At 43.2% G+C, this 17,500-nt stretch overlaps 1 protein-coding gene across 2 annotated transcripts in view; it reads right to left on the bottom strand.

The window, feature by feature from the left end:
• Positions 1–17,500, bottom strand: part of ANXA7 (annexin A7) — an 84,665-nt gene that overhangs the window by 10,858 nt on the left and 56,307 nt on the right. For both annotated transcript variants that reach the window (XM_077454349.1, XM_077454350.1), the window contains exons 6-10: positions 14,352–14,457; positions 12,657–12,751; positions 11,746–11,859; positions 10,957–11,127; positions 5,019–5,189 (exon numbers count right to left, since the gene is read on the bottom strand). In XM_077454349.1, the coding sequence (XP_077310475.1) occupies positions 5,019–5,189; positions 10,957–11,127; positions 11,746–11,859; positions 12,657–12,751; positions 14,352–14,457 (657 nt within the window). The remainder of the gene's footprint in view (positions 1–5,018; positions 5,190–10,956; positions 11,128–11,745; positions 11,860–12,656; positions 12,752–14,351; positions 14,458–17,500) is intronic.

Below are 17,500 nucleotides of genomic sequence, written 5' to 3'. Positions count from 1 at the left end.
ACCATTTTCTATTTGGAAGATCTTTCTACCATCAATAGTTGCTTGAAGATTCATGCTGGATACAGATATGCTGAAAGTCTCTCCATTCAGCCAAGGACTGCTGGTAGATTTATGCTGGTTATGTTCATCCTGAAAGTTTCTCCAGTCTGCCACCAAGCATAGCTTTTCCTTGTTTATAGCAGTGTTGTCTCTGTGATAGACACACTTACAAAAAGTCAGGGCTATTTACCTACAGCTACTGGAAGATTCAATACAGGAAATCCTGAAATGTTCTCCAGTTAGCCAAGCAGTGCAGAATTCCAGTTCATCGTGCTAGCATTCTTTGGAACAGTCCTGCAGGCGTCCGTGACTACCCATGTGTGTTCCAGTTCACACAGACCTGCTATTCAGGTTAGGCCAGTGCGTCAGGGGATTTGTTTATGGTGTTCTCAGTCCAGACCTAAAGCAGTCTCTCGCCCTTGTCTCTACAACTTACCCATGCAAGTACATAGCATGCCTATGCTGCATTGAGGTTTCCTCTAGAACCAATGATACAGAAATATGCCATTTGCTACAGTAGCTGACCGACTATTCTGTGTGCAATAAAAACTGTATTCTGGACTTTTTACGCTAAGAACTTGAAGGTTAGGACACATGGGGGAAAGCCCTCTCTTTACCATTTGCTAAAGGTTTACCGCAAATGTTAAAAATTTCCGTTTCTCATTTATCCTCCCTCATTTATCCACCGCTGCACTTGATGATGCGGTTCTAAAAAGTGAAGGCACAGAATGATGCAGTTCTAAAGAGGGAAAGGATCACACAGATGCCCATACAGATCTCCTTTATGTTACCGTGGGCAGAGTTGTTCTGTGCCTGTTGCTTCCTCATTACCTTGATATTGTAGAACATCTGGACAGTTTATTTTTTGGGTCCTAACCCTTAGCTTGCTTTTTTTTTTCTTAGCGTTCATTGCTCTATCTAGCAAGTATTACGGTAGAGGGTTGAAATTGCTCTTCCTGTGCAAATGACCTGAAGGACTTAAGCAGGGTATATGCATTTTTATTTTTTCATTCAACCAGGAGGGTTATCAGACGTGGAAGACTTACATCACTTGGTGTGGGCCAGGGCTTCCACTCCAGGCGTTTCTCAGCATTTGACACTTGGCACTGTCAGGTTTTTGCCCTCTCTCCAATTTAAAGAGGAGCTGCACCTTAAACAATCGGGGCATCCGCGGCTAGCTATTCCCGGAAGTGGTTGCAGATACCTGGATTATACAGGTATCTGCACCCCCCTCCCCCCTGAAATTGTGGCAACAGAGAGGTGGAGGGTTCCGATGAGCGGAACTTCCACTTTAGGGTGGAGGTCCGCTTTAAGACCCTTATGGGCTCTCACTCTTTAAGACCTTTGTAAAAGGGGTCTCCCATGTAGCTTCCCCATCCATTTCCGTGCGACTGTGCTTTATAAATGGCCATTCTAACCCATTAGAGACATTTCTCTCTGTACTCCCACCAACGGTGATGTTTTTTGAAGCCTTCACCTCTGCGAGGATAGATTCTGAACTGAAGACCTCAGCTGGCAAGGAACTCTTGTTTTGAATAGTTACATGTTGGTGCCAAGTGTCAGGACTGCTTCCTTTGCCTTTTCACCCCAACCAGAACATATATTGTTATATTATCTGTCTGGTTCCAGTTGACTAAATGGAAAAATGATTTTACATGTGTACACCCCCTATGAATCAGATAATTTTTTTACATTTCTGATATGGACACATGTGGCAACAATGTGCATTTTTTCCTTTTTTTGATCAGTTTAAAGCTATTGTAATTTTTTTTATTTAGCTAACAAACATGTTACACTTGTTGGTGCTCTCATGTCTTCCTCCCCTCCTAGTGCACCCATACCCAAGAAGCTTGCTATAGGGGCACTTGTGTGGGCTCCCTTCTGAGCTGGGCTATGTGTGTTCATAGATGTGCAGCTCGGCCCTACAACGGCTCATGCCTCAAGATTGTGCTCAGGTAGACAATCATTCAAGCTTCGGGTCTCAAAGATCAGGTTCCACCCTTTGTCGAGGATCATTCTACTAGATCAGCAAGAGCTTTTTGGTCATATCCGCATCAAGAAAATTATCCCAATCGGTACAGTACAGGACACATAGACCTTGAACTCTTACTGGATTGTTTTTTTTTTTATGTATATAGTGATTGCACATAGAGGGATAAGTAGAGCTACTTCCACCTATATGGTGTGATATATTTTCCATCATTTGTGACCCTGGGTTATATGCTCTATGGTTGTCCTTCACCTATAACCCTATCTCACTCCATTATTTGCTAGTGGCTCAACGTGGTGGACCTCATCTCTCATAAGAAGAAACTACTCTATTTGGATTCTTCAATCAACTCTTCACAGTGAAGCATCTGGATTGGTGCAACTTTGGTAGTACCTTGGGAATAGTACCCAGACCCCACTCCATAGGGTGCTATACAAGGCCCAGGACTGTGGTCCATCCCTATATGACCCAAACCCTAAAAACCCCTCTAGAGTTACTGCTCAAGCAAAACCAGGACCCTATATTAGGGACCAGTGACAGACAATTGTATCTTACAATTACTGAAACAAGTTGAAAGCAATCCACAGTAAAAGTGCAGGCAAGCTCTTCACAACACCCAGTTTTATAGTGACAAGGCATCTCTTGTCCCAGAACAGGAGCTGATTTTTAATGCCAGTCTCTGGTGGAAGGGAGAGATGCATTTTTTTTATATTAACCCTTTTAGCCACGGAAGGATCAGCCCCCTCCCTGACCAGGCCATTTTTTGCGATACGGCACTGCTTCGCTTTAACTGACAATTGCGCGGTCGTGCAGGAGGAGTGTTGATAGCACGGGGCCCGCCCCCCTGGGGCAGGATTAAAGTGCTGTGTATTGTGTAACAATTTTGCCTAGTTTCTCCTAATGGCAGGATCCACTCCAAGATTGGCCAAATCTACATTGCAACTCTCCATACGGATGGGGGGCCTTGCACTGCCTAACCTCAAAATGTACTATTGGGCTTCTGTACTGGTGACAGCATACTGGTGGTTTGAGGGGGCGCCCACCAACGCAGCTGTACGTCTAGAGGCAACCTCTCTGGGTTCGCTACAGGATCTACAGAACCTGCCATACAGGGGGGCTGGGGCATACCGAACGGTTTCAATTCCAACTAAAACTATACTCCGGATCTGGATGGCGGCCAGGCGGAGATTTGCTCAGGAGACACGCTGGTCATCGGTGCAGCCTCTTTGGGGAAATCCTGCTCTGGCACATTTCATCCTCAGGTCTGGGCTAGGTTTGGGACTAAAACCCTTCTGGATATAATGCCAGAGGGTACACTGCTTTCGTACGCTCAGCTACGTAGGAAGTTTCACTTGCCAGGGTGGATGTTCGTTAGATATCTCCAACTGCAGCATGCGGCCAAAGCCCAATTCCCTTATAGGCCCATAATCCAACTGGACCCTGTGGAGTAGATCCTAGCTCAGCAGAGACTCCAGAAACCACTCTCTGGTTTATATGGGACCTTGCTTAAGAGTGATTCCTCCAAGATTGACAGGCTATGGGACTCATGGAAGGCTGATATCCCCTCCCTGGACAGGGAGGACTGGGTGGACTTTTTAGAGCAGTGCCCTAGGTTGGTTGTCTTGTCAAGGGACAAGCTGATCCAAGTTAAGCTTTTACATAGGGTATATTACATGCCAGCCAGGCTCCACAAAATATACCCAGAGACCCCCATTGCCCACGGTGCTTGGTCCAGATGGGTACTTTCCTTCATGCTATGGGACTGCCCCAGGATACAGGCCTTCTGGAAGGAGGCGTTTGATACGATCAATATTAAACTAGATCTCTCGCTCCCCGTGACACCAGAGTTGGCTCTCCTGGGAATCCATGATGACTACCAGAAGTCTCACCACAGCAAATTGCTGATTTTGTACCGGTTGTACTACAAAAAAAACGAATTATTTGGCAAGTGGTCCTCCTCTGCTGCTCCCACTGTGTCCTCCTGGCTATCCATGATAGACGTTTTGCCGCTATACAAAACTAACCTATATCAGTCGTGGGTGCCCTTCGAAGTTTGAGAGGGTATGGCAGGCGTTGACCTCGCGATAGTTAAGTGAATCCTGTCTGCCACTAGTGGCGTTACATCCTGATTAAGCTCTTGCTTATTCTCTCGCCTCTACTGATGCTGAAGTCGTGTACCCACTTTCTGGGTCTTTAATAACTACCCCACCTCCGAAAAGAGCATTGATTATGTCTACCGTCAATGCTTTATCATTTACCTTGTCTGGTAGTGTGAACTGTCACTTTATGCATGTATACAGGATTGTTGCTTTGTCATGTCATCTTGGCTGACTCAGCCGCCTGTTTATTGTAATATGCATTATCCTTCAATAAAGAAAACCCGATTGTTAAAATATATATATAATAAAAATGGTTTAGTGCCTCTCAGACAGACTCTGCTTTTTTCTTGGTCTAAGACCAAAGTCTGTCTCACAGCCAGAACCCAGCACTGTGTACTGTATGTAGATAAAGCTACATACAGTGCTTAAAGCCAGTGCAGCACTTAGTGAAGGAAATAGTTGGTTTTGGCCAGCTTGGTCCAAATCAACTACTTAAAGTCAGAAGAAACCTGGAGATCCGCTTTAATATATGTCTGAATTCTATATGAAAATTAGGAATAATTGATAAACAGTAGCCATTTTGGCCCTTATTCACATACCGGAAGTCACAGCCGGACACCGTGGAGAGGAGCGAGGCTTTGTGCGCCCACATCGCTGAACTGTGGGACACTTTGTAGCTGCTGACTTTTAAATGGGTGGAACTTTGCATTAAATACATAAACATTCTGCCCTGATCTTGCACTTATATGGTGATCAGTTTTCCTGGAACTGTGAAATCACAGTGCAAAAACCATATAGCTATAGTCAAGTCTAAAGGATTACACAAAGATGTAAAATTAGATTGTGCCCACACATTCTAAATGCGGACACCATTACTTTACACTACTTACCCTGGCATAAGCCTCGGCAACCGCTTTCAGCTGTGGATAGCTTCGACTTGCCAGCACCAGATTAAAGGAAGATTCATCGGTTCCCAACTTTCCCTCACCAGCCTGATAGAGGCGCTGGGCATCAGATTCAGCTTGCTGCATGTTCACATTGGGACTTTCATCCCGATTACCCTGAGGAAAGCAGAGGTACTTTCATTATTTGGCAACCTTCAAAGACAGCAAACTAAAAGAGGCTACTACAAAGTGTCCTATAGTTAAACTGCAATAGACCGAATATAAAGATATATGAAAATCAATAGTACTTAATGCATCATGATTTAAATGTGTACTTCCTGCACACCCCTAACTAGACTGTCAAATGCAGGAACATGGTCTAAAGTCCCATACACATGGGCTGAATATCGGGAGACATCAGTCGGTCCCCAAAAAAAAAAAAAAAAAAAAAAAAAAAAAAAAAAGGCAGACAGACAATCGGCCCATGTGTAAGTCGGTCTGTCAGACAGAAGGTGGCCATTTGACTGAGCATGCTAGAAAAAAAAAAAAAATGAGCCATACAACTCCCAATCAGGCCAATGGCTGAGAGCACTAATCAGAGTGTTCTGGTGGGGAGACGTCCCCCTGTCAGTACACAAGAGCTCAGCGGGGGAGATTGCTATACTAACTACGGATGGTTAGTACAGCTGCTCCCACCAGAGCTGACAGTTGTAATGTGTACCAGGCAATAAGCTCTATGCACACTAGCATTTTTTTTAAAGCTCCTAGAACAGGGGTGCCCAACCTTTTGAAGAGTGAGGGCCACTTAAGTGACTTGGTAACCTGTCGCGAGCCACCATTAGCGGAGCAGGTGGATGGCATATCTGTGTCCACGCTGCATTTGGACACGGACGCAGCCCACCATACTTTTTAGCAGATCGTATTGGAGATAGAACACAAGTCGGTTTATGTCTGCCACTACTTAAGAGGTGAATGGAGGGTCCAATTATTCGGAATGTCGGACTGACAATGTGAAAGGGGCCCAAGGCTGCTTTCACACTGATGTGCTGCGATTTACCCGCACCACGTGTGCAGCGCAGTGTACCTTTGGCTTTCCTGCAGTTGGCAATAGACCTCTATTACATTCTGTAGGTTTGGTGCACTTTCAGAAAGTTCACCAAACTTGCAGGTAATAACAGAAGTCTATGGCTCAGTATAGGTAACCCGCAGGTAAATTGCTCTGCACCTGCGGATCAGTTTGAAAGCAGCCCAGTAACCATTGCACAAAAGATATGCCCATATATACACTGATTTTAGTAATAAACTGACCTTTAATAACAGTATTCTTTCTATTCTATCCCAGAGCAGGAGGTCGCGGGCCACATCAGAAGGCTCCGCGGGCCACTGGTTGGGCACCCCTGTCCTAGAAGCTAAACAGTGCTATGTGTCCATGCACACTACTTTAGGCTATTAGCATTTGAGATTCAGCGTCTAGGAGCAGAAAAAAAAAATGTTGTAGATTTTAGCAGAAAAAAAAATGCTTAGAAACTAAAATAAATAGTGTGCATGGACACATAGGATAACACTATTTACTTCTAGAGGCAGAAAAAAAAAAAAAAAAAAGGATCAAAGGCTAATGTGCATGGAGCCTAAACTGAGGTAGTTTGAATAACTACTCCAGCATCCAACAAGAGAACAGATACAATTTCATATAATTTTTAATGCAGATCAAGCTATCTTTTTGTGGCATTTAGCAAGCACGATTTTTTTTATAATATAAATTTATATATATATATATATATATATATATATATATAAATTTATATATATATATATATATATATATATATATATATATATATATATATATATATATATATATATATATATATATATATATATATATATATATATATATATATATATATATATATATATATATATATATATAGTAAAAGGAAGAAAAAAAAAAGTTTCCCTAACTTTCGGTCAAAAACAAATTAAATGTCAGGACAGTGTGAAAACCTCAAAATTACCCATTTTTGGAAAGTAGGCGCCTAAAAGAGAGAAGAGTGAGCAATGGAATAGGTCATCAGTGTTCTGCTTCTATATGCACCATTTCACAGGGCCAGTGCTGAGAGATGACCCAACTATTGCTCAACAAGAGAGGAATAATTGCCTAAACTGTTTGGCAGAGTTGTGTAAATTTCTGGAAGGGATGGGCAGAAAAAGGAAGAAAAAAATAAATAATGATTTTTGGCTTGCCTATAAAATCCTTTTCTTAGAGTACATCACCGGACACAGGGTATCTTCATATCCATTACAGTAGAGTTATGCTGTCACCTTCATACCCATAAACCCCTCCTAGCTAGGCATAGTCTCAGATTTTAAGCAAACCATGAAGAAAAAAAAAAAGGAAAGGGGGGGGGGGGGGGGGGTTCACTGTGTCCTACAATGTATTCCAAAAACAGGGATTTTACAGGTAAACCATCCCGTCAGAAAAAAATAACTCCGTAGGGGAGATCACTGTACAAACATTGCATAGTTAGTACAGCAGCTTCTCCTGAGCGCTTCAGTTTTTGCTGGGTTGAACGAAACAAAAACAAATTGAGTGTACTAGGTTTTAACCAGTGGAACAATACGCATGACCACTTGCATAAAGACTCACACCAAGGAATGCAAAGCAGTGGGTTTCTGAATGTGAACCAAAGCCGACATCTGGCATTTGAATGTACTCAAGGCCAGACCCTGGTCAACACCAGATGGAAGAATGCCAGGATGCGTCCCAGAACATACTTACGAGGATAAAGTCCCCTAGCCTTACACCAGTTAAAAACAAGAGTTTCAGGTAAAGTGGTAAATCTTCCTCGAAGTAACCCTTCTAGCTGTTAGAAGTGAAGGAATGACTGAATAAGAGACACCCCTGTCAGCTATGCCATTGAAGCCATTGGCTATAAAGAACAATGGAAGATTACACCTTGTGACAGGTTGAGTCAACCTGGAAAAGGCCCATGTCTCATCTGCCAACAATTTTGGAGTAGCACATACGCCCGGGGCATTCTGGGGTGATTAGAAACACCCGGATATCTTCCACCTGAATCTTGCAAACAAGGTAGAAAAGGCATACATTAGGAAGAACTGATCCCACTTTGTCACCGGAGCATCCACTGCGAACGTTCGAGGATCCCTGGTCCTGCAAATTAATCAGACTACCTTTGCACTGAACCTGTACCCCAGAAGATCCACATCCAGGGTTCACTACCTTCTGCAGAGTTCCTCGAACACCTCTGGGGAGGGTGAATAGCTCACTCCCCGAGTCAGTTGAGAAAGTTTGCCCGCCAATTTTCCATGCCAGAAGACACGAGGTCCATTTTCCTTTTGCGCGGCCTGGCTTTGGTGCCTCCCCAACGATAAAAGTACACCATTGCTGTGGCATTGTCTCACTGAACCCTTACTGGTTGGCCCGTCAGCTGCAACGACCATTGCAGCAGAGCAAGGCAAATTGCCATCAACAACAACTAAGATGTTCATGGGCAACAATCTCTCCAGCAGTAACCTAGTTCCCTGGACTGAGAGATTGTCCAGAACGCCATCCCAGCCCAGAAGGCTGGCATCTGCTGTAAGGGGGAAGAACAAGCCCCTTGTGTTAGCTTTGGGCAGGCGACAAGTACTCTTTATTGAAACACCAGGGGGTCTATTAGATCTCTGATAACCTGCCATTCAAAGCATCTGAACAAACAGATTTAATTGAGTGGATGCTTCCCTGGCTGTACCAATCAGGAAACGACAAACTAAGCAACAAAATCCTCATTGCTTCTGGTTTCATTCATCACAGACCACGAGCGTCCAATTGAGATAGGAAACTGCTGGATCCACCACAGGCATACTCCATTTCTTAGTGAACTCGCCTTCCAAGGGGAAATTGTTTTGGATCAAACACCTTTTGAGCCCAGTCTGCTTATAAAACATATCCTTTAGATAAGGATGTACAGGGAAAGATTGATTGTGTCGTGGGCACTGTGATCCTAATCCCGTGGACCTTAGGGACCAGGGATTCAGGAATCAGCAACTTTAAATTAGTCCAGGCCACTTCTGCCAGAAACCCCATGAAATAGCAAGCAGTTTTGTATCGAAAATAAAACCTGGCCCCAAGATTCCTCAGAAGAGGAATTTTTGGCAACCCCCTCCTCCTGAAAAGTTACCTCCTCAGCCGGTTCCTCCTCCAATAACAAGGAGAGGACGAGAAGGGGAGCGTTTCTGCTTGCGACCAAGACAGTCAAATCCAAAAAGCTGGTTTCATAAGGAAGGTGCCCCCAGAATTAGTGGCAAGATCAAGTTAAGAGAATCACCCAGAACTGACTCCCAAGGGATATAGTACAGGGTGAGCTGCATCCAGGTTCCTCCCTACCAAATAAAAATATAGGAATCCTCTGCTCCCTGATCTCCCACTCTCTGCCATTGTTAAGCTATGGCCTGCCAACAAAAGGGAAGAACTAAATTGCTATATAGTCGTCCTAACATCTGAGAGGAGCAGGTGCTGGTAGCAAACATCCATGCTGGAACCCAAAGGGACTAATTTCCCACCAGTGCCAACCTCCCTTTAGTAAGGCAAGAATCTTGTGTACTTATTAAATTAAATGACTGTTCAGATTCGACTCTCCAGCATCAGCCTGTTCATAAAGTAGTATCCAAGATGGCAGCCGCCATTCAACTGTATCACTTTTGTGAAGTCACCAGTGCACAATGCACATCATGGATCCCTGGCAGAGAGGTGCAGGAAGAACACTCCACCCCCTGCCGTTGGTGCCAAAAGCTTCCTAGAGTACCACCAAGCTCTGCCAGATGCTCAGAGCAGCTGGGAGGAAAATAAGGCAAAACACAGTGTAAATATATCTTAAGGACCAACAGCCATGAAAAAAAAAAAAATAAAATAAAAAAAAAAAAAAAAAAGAAGGAGGGTGGAGGGGAACCCAGAGTAAAAAGAACTAGGGCGCCAGACTGGATATCTACCACCATTATTACCAGATACCAGCAATAACAGGGCTTCCACGGGGCACTTCCCAGTGCACATAGCGGGTCTCCCATCTTTTTCAAGGGGGTTCCAAACTTTACCCATCACAGCAAAGGATTGCCACAAGGGCATTTGGGACAAGAATTCCCATCTGAGGATCACCATGTTGGACTTGTGAACCACCCTGATGGTCTACCAGACAATATATAAAATTGCACAAAGACTTTCTATATAGGATTCAGTGCTGAACAGCAATGATACAGGCAGTTCCTGTGCGTGCAGTACAGGATCCAGGTACCATGCCTCTTTGCCAACTGCTGTAGGCAACAGATTCAGATAAGCCAATCTACTAATCTCAAATGGAATCTTGAGAAAAAACTAGCCACTGGCTTTTGCTGCTGTCAATCCAATAATGTGAAGGAATAGAAGCGGGGCGAGTCTCTCTGGGTGTGTATAGATGCACACAGCCTGGCTCAGGAGCGAGCCAGCACAGGTGTGCCCCCCATAGGAAGAGGCTTCCTATGGTGGTACACAAAGAAAAGGAGGAGCCTAGAGTACCTGCGAGCGAACCCCAGAAGAGGAGGGCCACTCTGCAATATTTTATTTAGTAAAACGTGTTTATTTTAAATAAAAACCAAGGCAGCCATTAAAACCACTTTAAGACACTAACAAAAACCGAGGCTATACCTATACACTTGTGAGGGGATTTCCTCAGTGTCCAATTACCTGAAGATGGCAGCATAACCATATCCTAATGAATATGAAGATACACAAGGTGTCCTGTGATGTAGGACAAAAACACTTGTTTTGCAGGTAAAACATCTGTATATTCCATATGTATTTCAACTGTGTAGTGGTATGATTAGAACTCCACATTAAAATTACTGCTTTAAAATATGCCCTACTATAACTTTTAATGTTTTAAATAATTTGTAGCAGCAAGCAAACAGTAACCTGGCACATAGACACGAGCAGTCTTTCAAAGTGGCCAGAGGTGTCCGATCGGATATCCTTTTCGATGTCCCGTCCAAACTCTGACTTGTAGCATTGTACTATGTTTCTGATTTCAGCATTGGTTCTGGAGCATAGTATCTCAATCAGCACACTCTCCTTTGTTCCTGCACCCTAGAGTAAAAATGAGTAAAAATGAATAACATTTAGGTGCAGTGTTCAAGTGCATGTCTTATATTAATGCAGTACCAACACATCCTCCCCTTCATGTAGTGAGCGGCTTGGCTTCTCCGCTACTAAAATCCCTATCAATATCAGCCCTGACAAAGGTGCTCCCTGCTGTACTACAAAACACCTCCCCATTTCCAAAACATAATGTAAAGTCACAAAACTTGCTGGTGTATTAGGCTGTTTGCGTCTAGTTCCTCCCACACAAAAGCAAAAATCACTTTATATAGCGTTAGGGATAGTTCTGTACTATAAAATGTCAGTACTGGAAATATTAAATGGAGCCATTTTATGGCTGTGTAGTGAGAAGGAAGAAAAGGAGTATAAAGCAAACCTTTTCGGATAGGCAACACCAGCAATACATCTACATGCAAAATTCACCAGTTCATAAAACTAGAGAAAAAAATAAATCCCTTTGTCCCTTATGATTTTAGTTTCTTTCACACAAATCCTGACTGAGCCCGTCAAATGTTTGCATTGCCAATTTGATCATTTTTACCCTACGGAATTCAACTATACATAATTTACATGAAATAATGCAGTTTTCTATAAAAACACAAATACCTTCATGGCATGATGCAAACTCCAAGCATCATAGTATGTTGCAGGCATAAACAGAGCAAGAATGAGTTCTTCAACATTGCCACTTAATTCAGACTTCAGATCTTTAATCAAATCCTTTAAACCAGAACACAAATAAATCAAAAAAATATTTTATGCAACTCTCTAAAAAACGACATGGCAAGAGGTGCAAATATTGTAAGTCCTCTGAGGCAAATGACACATTGGCATAATGTGGAATATTTGTGTAGGAGAAAGAATAAAGAAGAGAGGAGGGAGGCTCCCCGTTAAGCTACTGTCACACTGGAGGCGCTTTACAGGCACTATATCGCTAAAAAAGCGCCCCTCTGATCACTCCAGTGTGAAAGCACTAAGGCGGTGTGCTTGCAGGACTTTAAAAAAGTCCCGCAAGTAGCATCTTTGAGATGCTTTAGGAGCAGACAAAAATCAATGGGCAGCGGCATTTTGCGGACACTATTAACCCTTTATTTGGCCCGCTAGTGGGGGATTAAGGCAATGCTACTGGCCGAAAAGTGCCTGTAAAACAACGGTAAAACTTTGCTAAAACTAGCGGCGCTTTACTGCCGATGCCCCCGCTCCTCCGTGTGAAAATCTTGTAAACACAAAATTTCAGCAGAGTGATTCAGTACTGAAAGCACAGCGCTTACAGTCTTTTCTTCATATACAAGACTATGGGGCAGCTAAAGCATGTCAAATACAGCGGCAATGAATTTGGAATGCTCTCAAAAAACTGCATTTGCCCATCAAAAGCAGGCAAGCTTACCCTCTAGTTAGGATCACACACACACATATATATATATATATATATATATATATATATATATATATATATATATACACACATATATACATACATACACAAAAAAAAAAAAAAAAAAAAAAAAAAAACTTACTTTGCCATAAGCAGTTTTAAATGCGGCCTTAATTTTCTGTCTCTGATCAGCAGAACGATTAGCGACCACATCGATTATTGCTTGCTCATCGGTTCCTGTAAAAAGAAAAAAATAAGTCATGTGCGTTTTACTGCTGCTAGGGGCCTTCATCTTGGCTGTGATTTCAGACTCCCAGTGGTCACTCAAGTGACGCTATAATATTTTTTTGCTCTTTTCCTGGCAGTTGCTTAAAAAAAAAAAAAAAAAAAAAAAAAAAAAAGAAGGATGTAGGGAGGTAAAGGGGTAAGCTGGAGAAAATAGACATTTTCACAGAGAAGAGAGCTATGTTAGGGGATTGACTAGTTTGTTTTTCTAGCATGTTCAGAGACACACAGCACGTTAATTAAAAAGAAAAAACACTGCAGCTAAGCATTTGAATACTTTTTTATTAATGCGCTTTCACCTGTTTCTTTGAAAGTTGGTGACAGAGTCTCTTTGCAAGCAATATCTGTCGTAAGGGTTGCAATATCTTGTACTAGGGCCCCCTTTCACACAGGCTTTCTGATCAGGTTCACCTGTCAGTTTTTCAGGCGGACCTGATCGGAGCCTCCATTCACTCCTATAGGGCAGCGAATGTCAGTGGTGACATGTCCACTGACACCGGCTGCTATCCGATCCGGTCCGTGAAATCCTGATGGATGGAGACCCTATTTTCCATCCCTCTGGTGGATCGCATGAAAAAAAACGGACAGGCAGCCCGTTTTCATGCAATCCCCTCAGAGGAGAGCGAGGCTCTGACAGGTCTGTCTCAGCACAGTGACTGGAGACGGACCTGTCATCTGCCTGCTCAGCGAGGATCAGCAGATCGATCCCCCGCTGAGCAAAGCTGAGTCCGTCAAGTGGACCGCCCGGGTGAAAGAGCCCTAACAGCACACAAGAGAATGGGACCACTACTCAACAGAGCATAGAGGTTCAGGTCTCTAGCTGTCCAACACCTAAATCAACAGTGTTGTTCTGGGTGCATGAGTCCTGTTGACAGAAGCAATGGTAGGGTAAGTGGAGGAAGGGCTCTTTGACTGTTAGACCCCTTTCACACTGAGGCAGTTTTCAGGCGTTTTAGCACTAGAAATAGCCTCAGAAAAGCGCCTGAAAACTGTCTCCCATTCATTGTAATGTGTGCTTTCACACTCGGGTGGTGAGGCTGTGGGAACGTTAGAAAAAGTCCTGCAAGCAGCATCTATGGGGCGGGTTAAGAGCGCTATAAATAGCAATCCCAAAATGCCCCTGCCCAATGAAATGGATAGGCAGGGCTTCCAACGCGCAGCAAAAAGGGGCTTTTTTTCTGTTCACAGGACCTTAAAAGAAATGGCCCTCTAGCTACCAAAAAGCACCGCAAAATGGATCGGTGCTGCAGTATGAAAGGGGTCTTAGAGAAAACAATGCTGTGCTCTGTGAGGAGCGGTCTGACTCTCTTGGATGCTACCTTACAAAAAAACGGACATTCAGTTTGGCTGTAAACACTGCAACAGTGGGATATCCCTTCCTAGTTCTCGACTGTTCCTTTCCACATGGACGTTTTTGGTGACCCCTCCTAACCTTGCATCTTTTAATAACTCTTGTTGGGTAATCTGCAATATAAATTAAAAGTCTAGCAGAGCAGCAACTTATATTAAAATTCTGAAAAAAATAAATAAATAAAAAGTTAAAGATTCATACCAAACCCCTTCATAGCTTTCCTCAGCTTTTCAGCATCTGCCAGTGCATCAAAATTTGCTGCAGCTCTGATGGTGCCCTGGGTTGCAGTCATGGCTGCTGCAAAAGGCTGCAAAACAATGAACAGCAATTGAAACCCCTTACAAGCTGACTAGTGAAAATGTAGAAATCAGGAGACTCACACATTTACTGTGAAGGGGGAAATGATAGCATAATGGTTTTAGACATAGAACATGTTAAAAAAAATGCTAACAGGGAAGTCACACTGAGAATTCACACATATCAACAAGTGATCTGTAACACATCTAAGCACAGCTATTAGGACTGTTTTTCAAGCTACTTCATTTTGTTGTGTATACTGTGTCAGTTATTTTAAGTGAAAAAAGGTAATTGTGCAGTGCTTATTATTTCAAAAACACACTGAAAAAACATGGACATCACTTGAACAGAAAAAAGAAAAAAAGTGTTGTGAATTCCAAACAATCTCCGTTGTATTTTTGGCGCTGCAAGCCAAAAAAAAGCTGAAATTCAGATAAGAAATCTATACTGTATACATAAAAAGTCATGGAATCAGATGTACCAAAATTCCCCACCGGAAAAAAAGGAGCACCAGCATAAAAAGCAATGCACATGGTTTGCCAAGTACCATGCTGCTAGCAGGACAGACTAGAGCAAGGATATGCAATTAGCAGACCTCCAGCTGTTGCAGAACTACAAGTCCCATGAGGCATAGCAAGACACTGACAGCCACAAGCATGACAGCCAGAGGCAGCGACATGATGGGACTTGTAGTTTTGCAACAGCTGAAGGTCTGCTAATTGAATATCCCTGGACTAGAGGAATCAGCTCCTCGGCCTGTTGCTTCCTTCTGTAGAGTCACAGGTTGGGGCAGATAGGTGACCAGGCTGTATAGCTTAACTGCAGCACAGAAATGTCAGGTTATTTAACAGGTAAAACCACTGCCACATATGCATATCAACCATGAATTAAGCAGTCTGCCTGGAGTTCAGCTTTTCCATAAATCTCAATAAAAACAGCAGACAACCCAGTTATCCCCATTAAAGTCACAGACCTCAAAGTACCTTTACACAAAAGGTGTTATGAGCAGGAAGGGGCAGACAAATGGCACAAAGGCTATGATTTGTTGGTCTAATATCATGATCAACCTCAAAAGGTGATGCATTAAAGTGGTTGTAAAGGTAGAAGGTTTTTTTTTATCTTAATGTATTTTACGGATTAAGATAAAAAGCGTTCTGTGTGCAGCATCCCCCCTCATACTTATCTGAGCCCCATCTCGATCCAGCAATGTTGCACAAGAGACTCCCTCCTCATTGGCTGACAGAGCAACGAAGTGCCATTGGCTCCTGCTGCTGTCAGTCAGCCAGAGCCAGCCAATGAGGAGTGAGAGGAGCAGGGCCACATCTCCATGTCTAAATGGACACAGAAACCTGCCAGTTGGCTCGGGTGCCCCCATAGCTAGCTTCTCGCTGTGGGGGCACTCAACAGGAGGGAGTGTTATTTTTAACAAAGAATTTTTTTTTTTTTTTAAAGTAACAAAGACGAGACTTTAGTATCACTTTAAAACAGCAGTGCTGCAAAGGAAATATAAACTTTGAGTCTTTTTAGACTATATAAAAAAGGTAATACTGTTTTTTTTAGTTTTGTATTAAGTAGGGAGGCTAGAACCCCATTTAGGTTTTTATTGCTGTCAGTGTCCCCACTAGGTATATTCAGTTTATTGGTTATTGGTGACCACTGTCATCCAGTGATGGAATTTTTTTTACAAAGTATACATTTGTACCTAGGGATGAAAGAAAATATTCAAAAAGGACACCTGTTCCAGTTTGGCAACTATCATGGGAATTCCCCTCACTTCACACAGGTGCACATGGGCTGGAAAAAAACGAGGTTTTACTGCCCCATTGCCACCCACCTGAATCCTAAACAATGCAGCCAGATAAAAAAGGGAGAACACCGGAAGCGCCACCTAAGTGCAGTATTAAAAATCAGGGCTTTAATGGCAAGGTACACATACACACTTACAAGAAGCACATAAGCTCCTCTGTATTGGTGGTCCCGGGGGCTCCTTGTATCCGGAAAAGATTCCTAGTGTGTGGCTGTGTGGGACAACAGATACCAGCACAGACATATCTGTAAACAGCCACAGGATCGGTAAACAGGATCTGTTGTACCACAGCACGAACATATAAATAGCACTGCTGAAACACTGCCACCCCTGGACAATAGAAGGAGCTGATGCTCCGAGCATGTAGCCTGTCAGTCCATCCTCCCTCCCTGCGACAGCTCCTCCAGATGGGATCCTGCAGCCTATGACGTCATTTCCGTGCGTTCCACGCTGGTTCTGGTCTCTTTCCTGGTGGCCACAGGACGTGCTGCAGACCAACCATCAACACAGCCACGCACTAGGAATCTTTTCTGGATACGAGGAGCCCCCGGGACCACCAATACAGATGAGCTTATGTGCTTCTTGTGAGTGTGTATGTGTACCTTGCCATTAAAACCCTGAGTTTAAAACTGCACTTAGGTGGCGCTTCCGGGGGTTCTCCCTTTTTATCTGTGTACAGAGTCAGCTCTCTGAGGACAGCAGCCGCCCTTGTTATCCCATTATACTTTTAACCCTTGGACTAATGATTTGTTTATGGACTGATGATTCCCTTAGGATATAGACTCATTAATCGCTATTTTTATTACTAGTAATCCCTTTTACTACACTGTATTTTGTGCTTAGAGTTATTGTTATTACCTAACAATGCAGCCAGACAGGGCTGTACACATGTATTTTTAACACTGGCTGCAGAGTTTGACAGGCCACTGTAATCGCAAGTCAAATGTTGGCGCAGCCCCACAATTAAAAGGAAAAAAAAAAAAAGGCATCGGTAGTGATTACTAAAAGCCTGTCAGTCACTGCTATACCACCCCTCTCAAAATGTGAACAGATTTCCTGTCATTTCCAGTTACGTCCATAGGACAGGAGATGAAGGGAAATTACCCCTGTGGAACAAAGCTAAATGACTTAATAGGGATTTGAACTCATCCTTAAATGTTTTTAGGCTATGCACACACACACACACTACACAGCAATTCTACATTTTCACTTATCAGTTTACTTTCTTTTCATCTTCTTCTGAAAT

Source organism: Lithobates pipiens, unplaced genomic scaffold (genome assembly GCF_037356315.1).
Source record: "Lithobates pipiens isolate NorthernLeopardFrog02 unplaced genomic scaffold, aLitPip1_a1.2 Scaffold_25, whole genome shotgun sequence".
NCBI lineage: Eukaryota > Metazoa > Chordata > Amphibia > Anura > Ranidae > Lithobates > Lithobates pipiens.
This window is presented reverse-complemented; position numbering and strand designations above follow the sequence as displayed.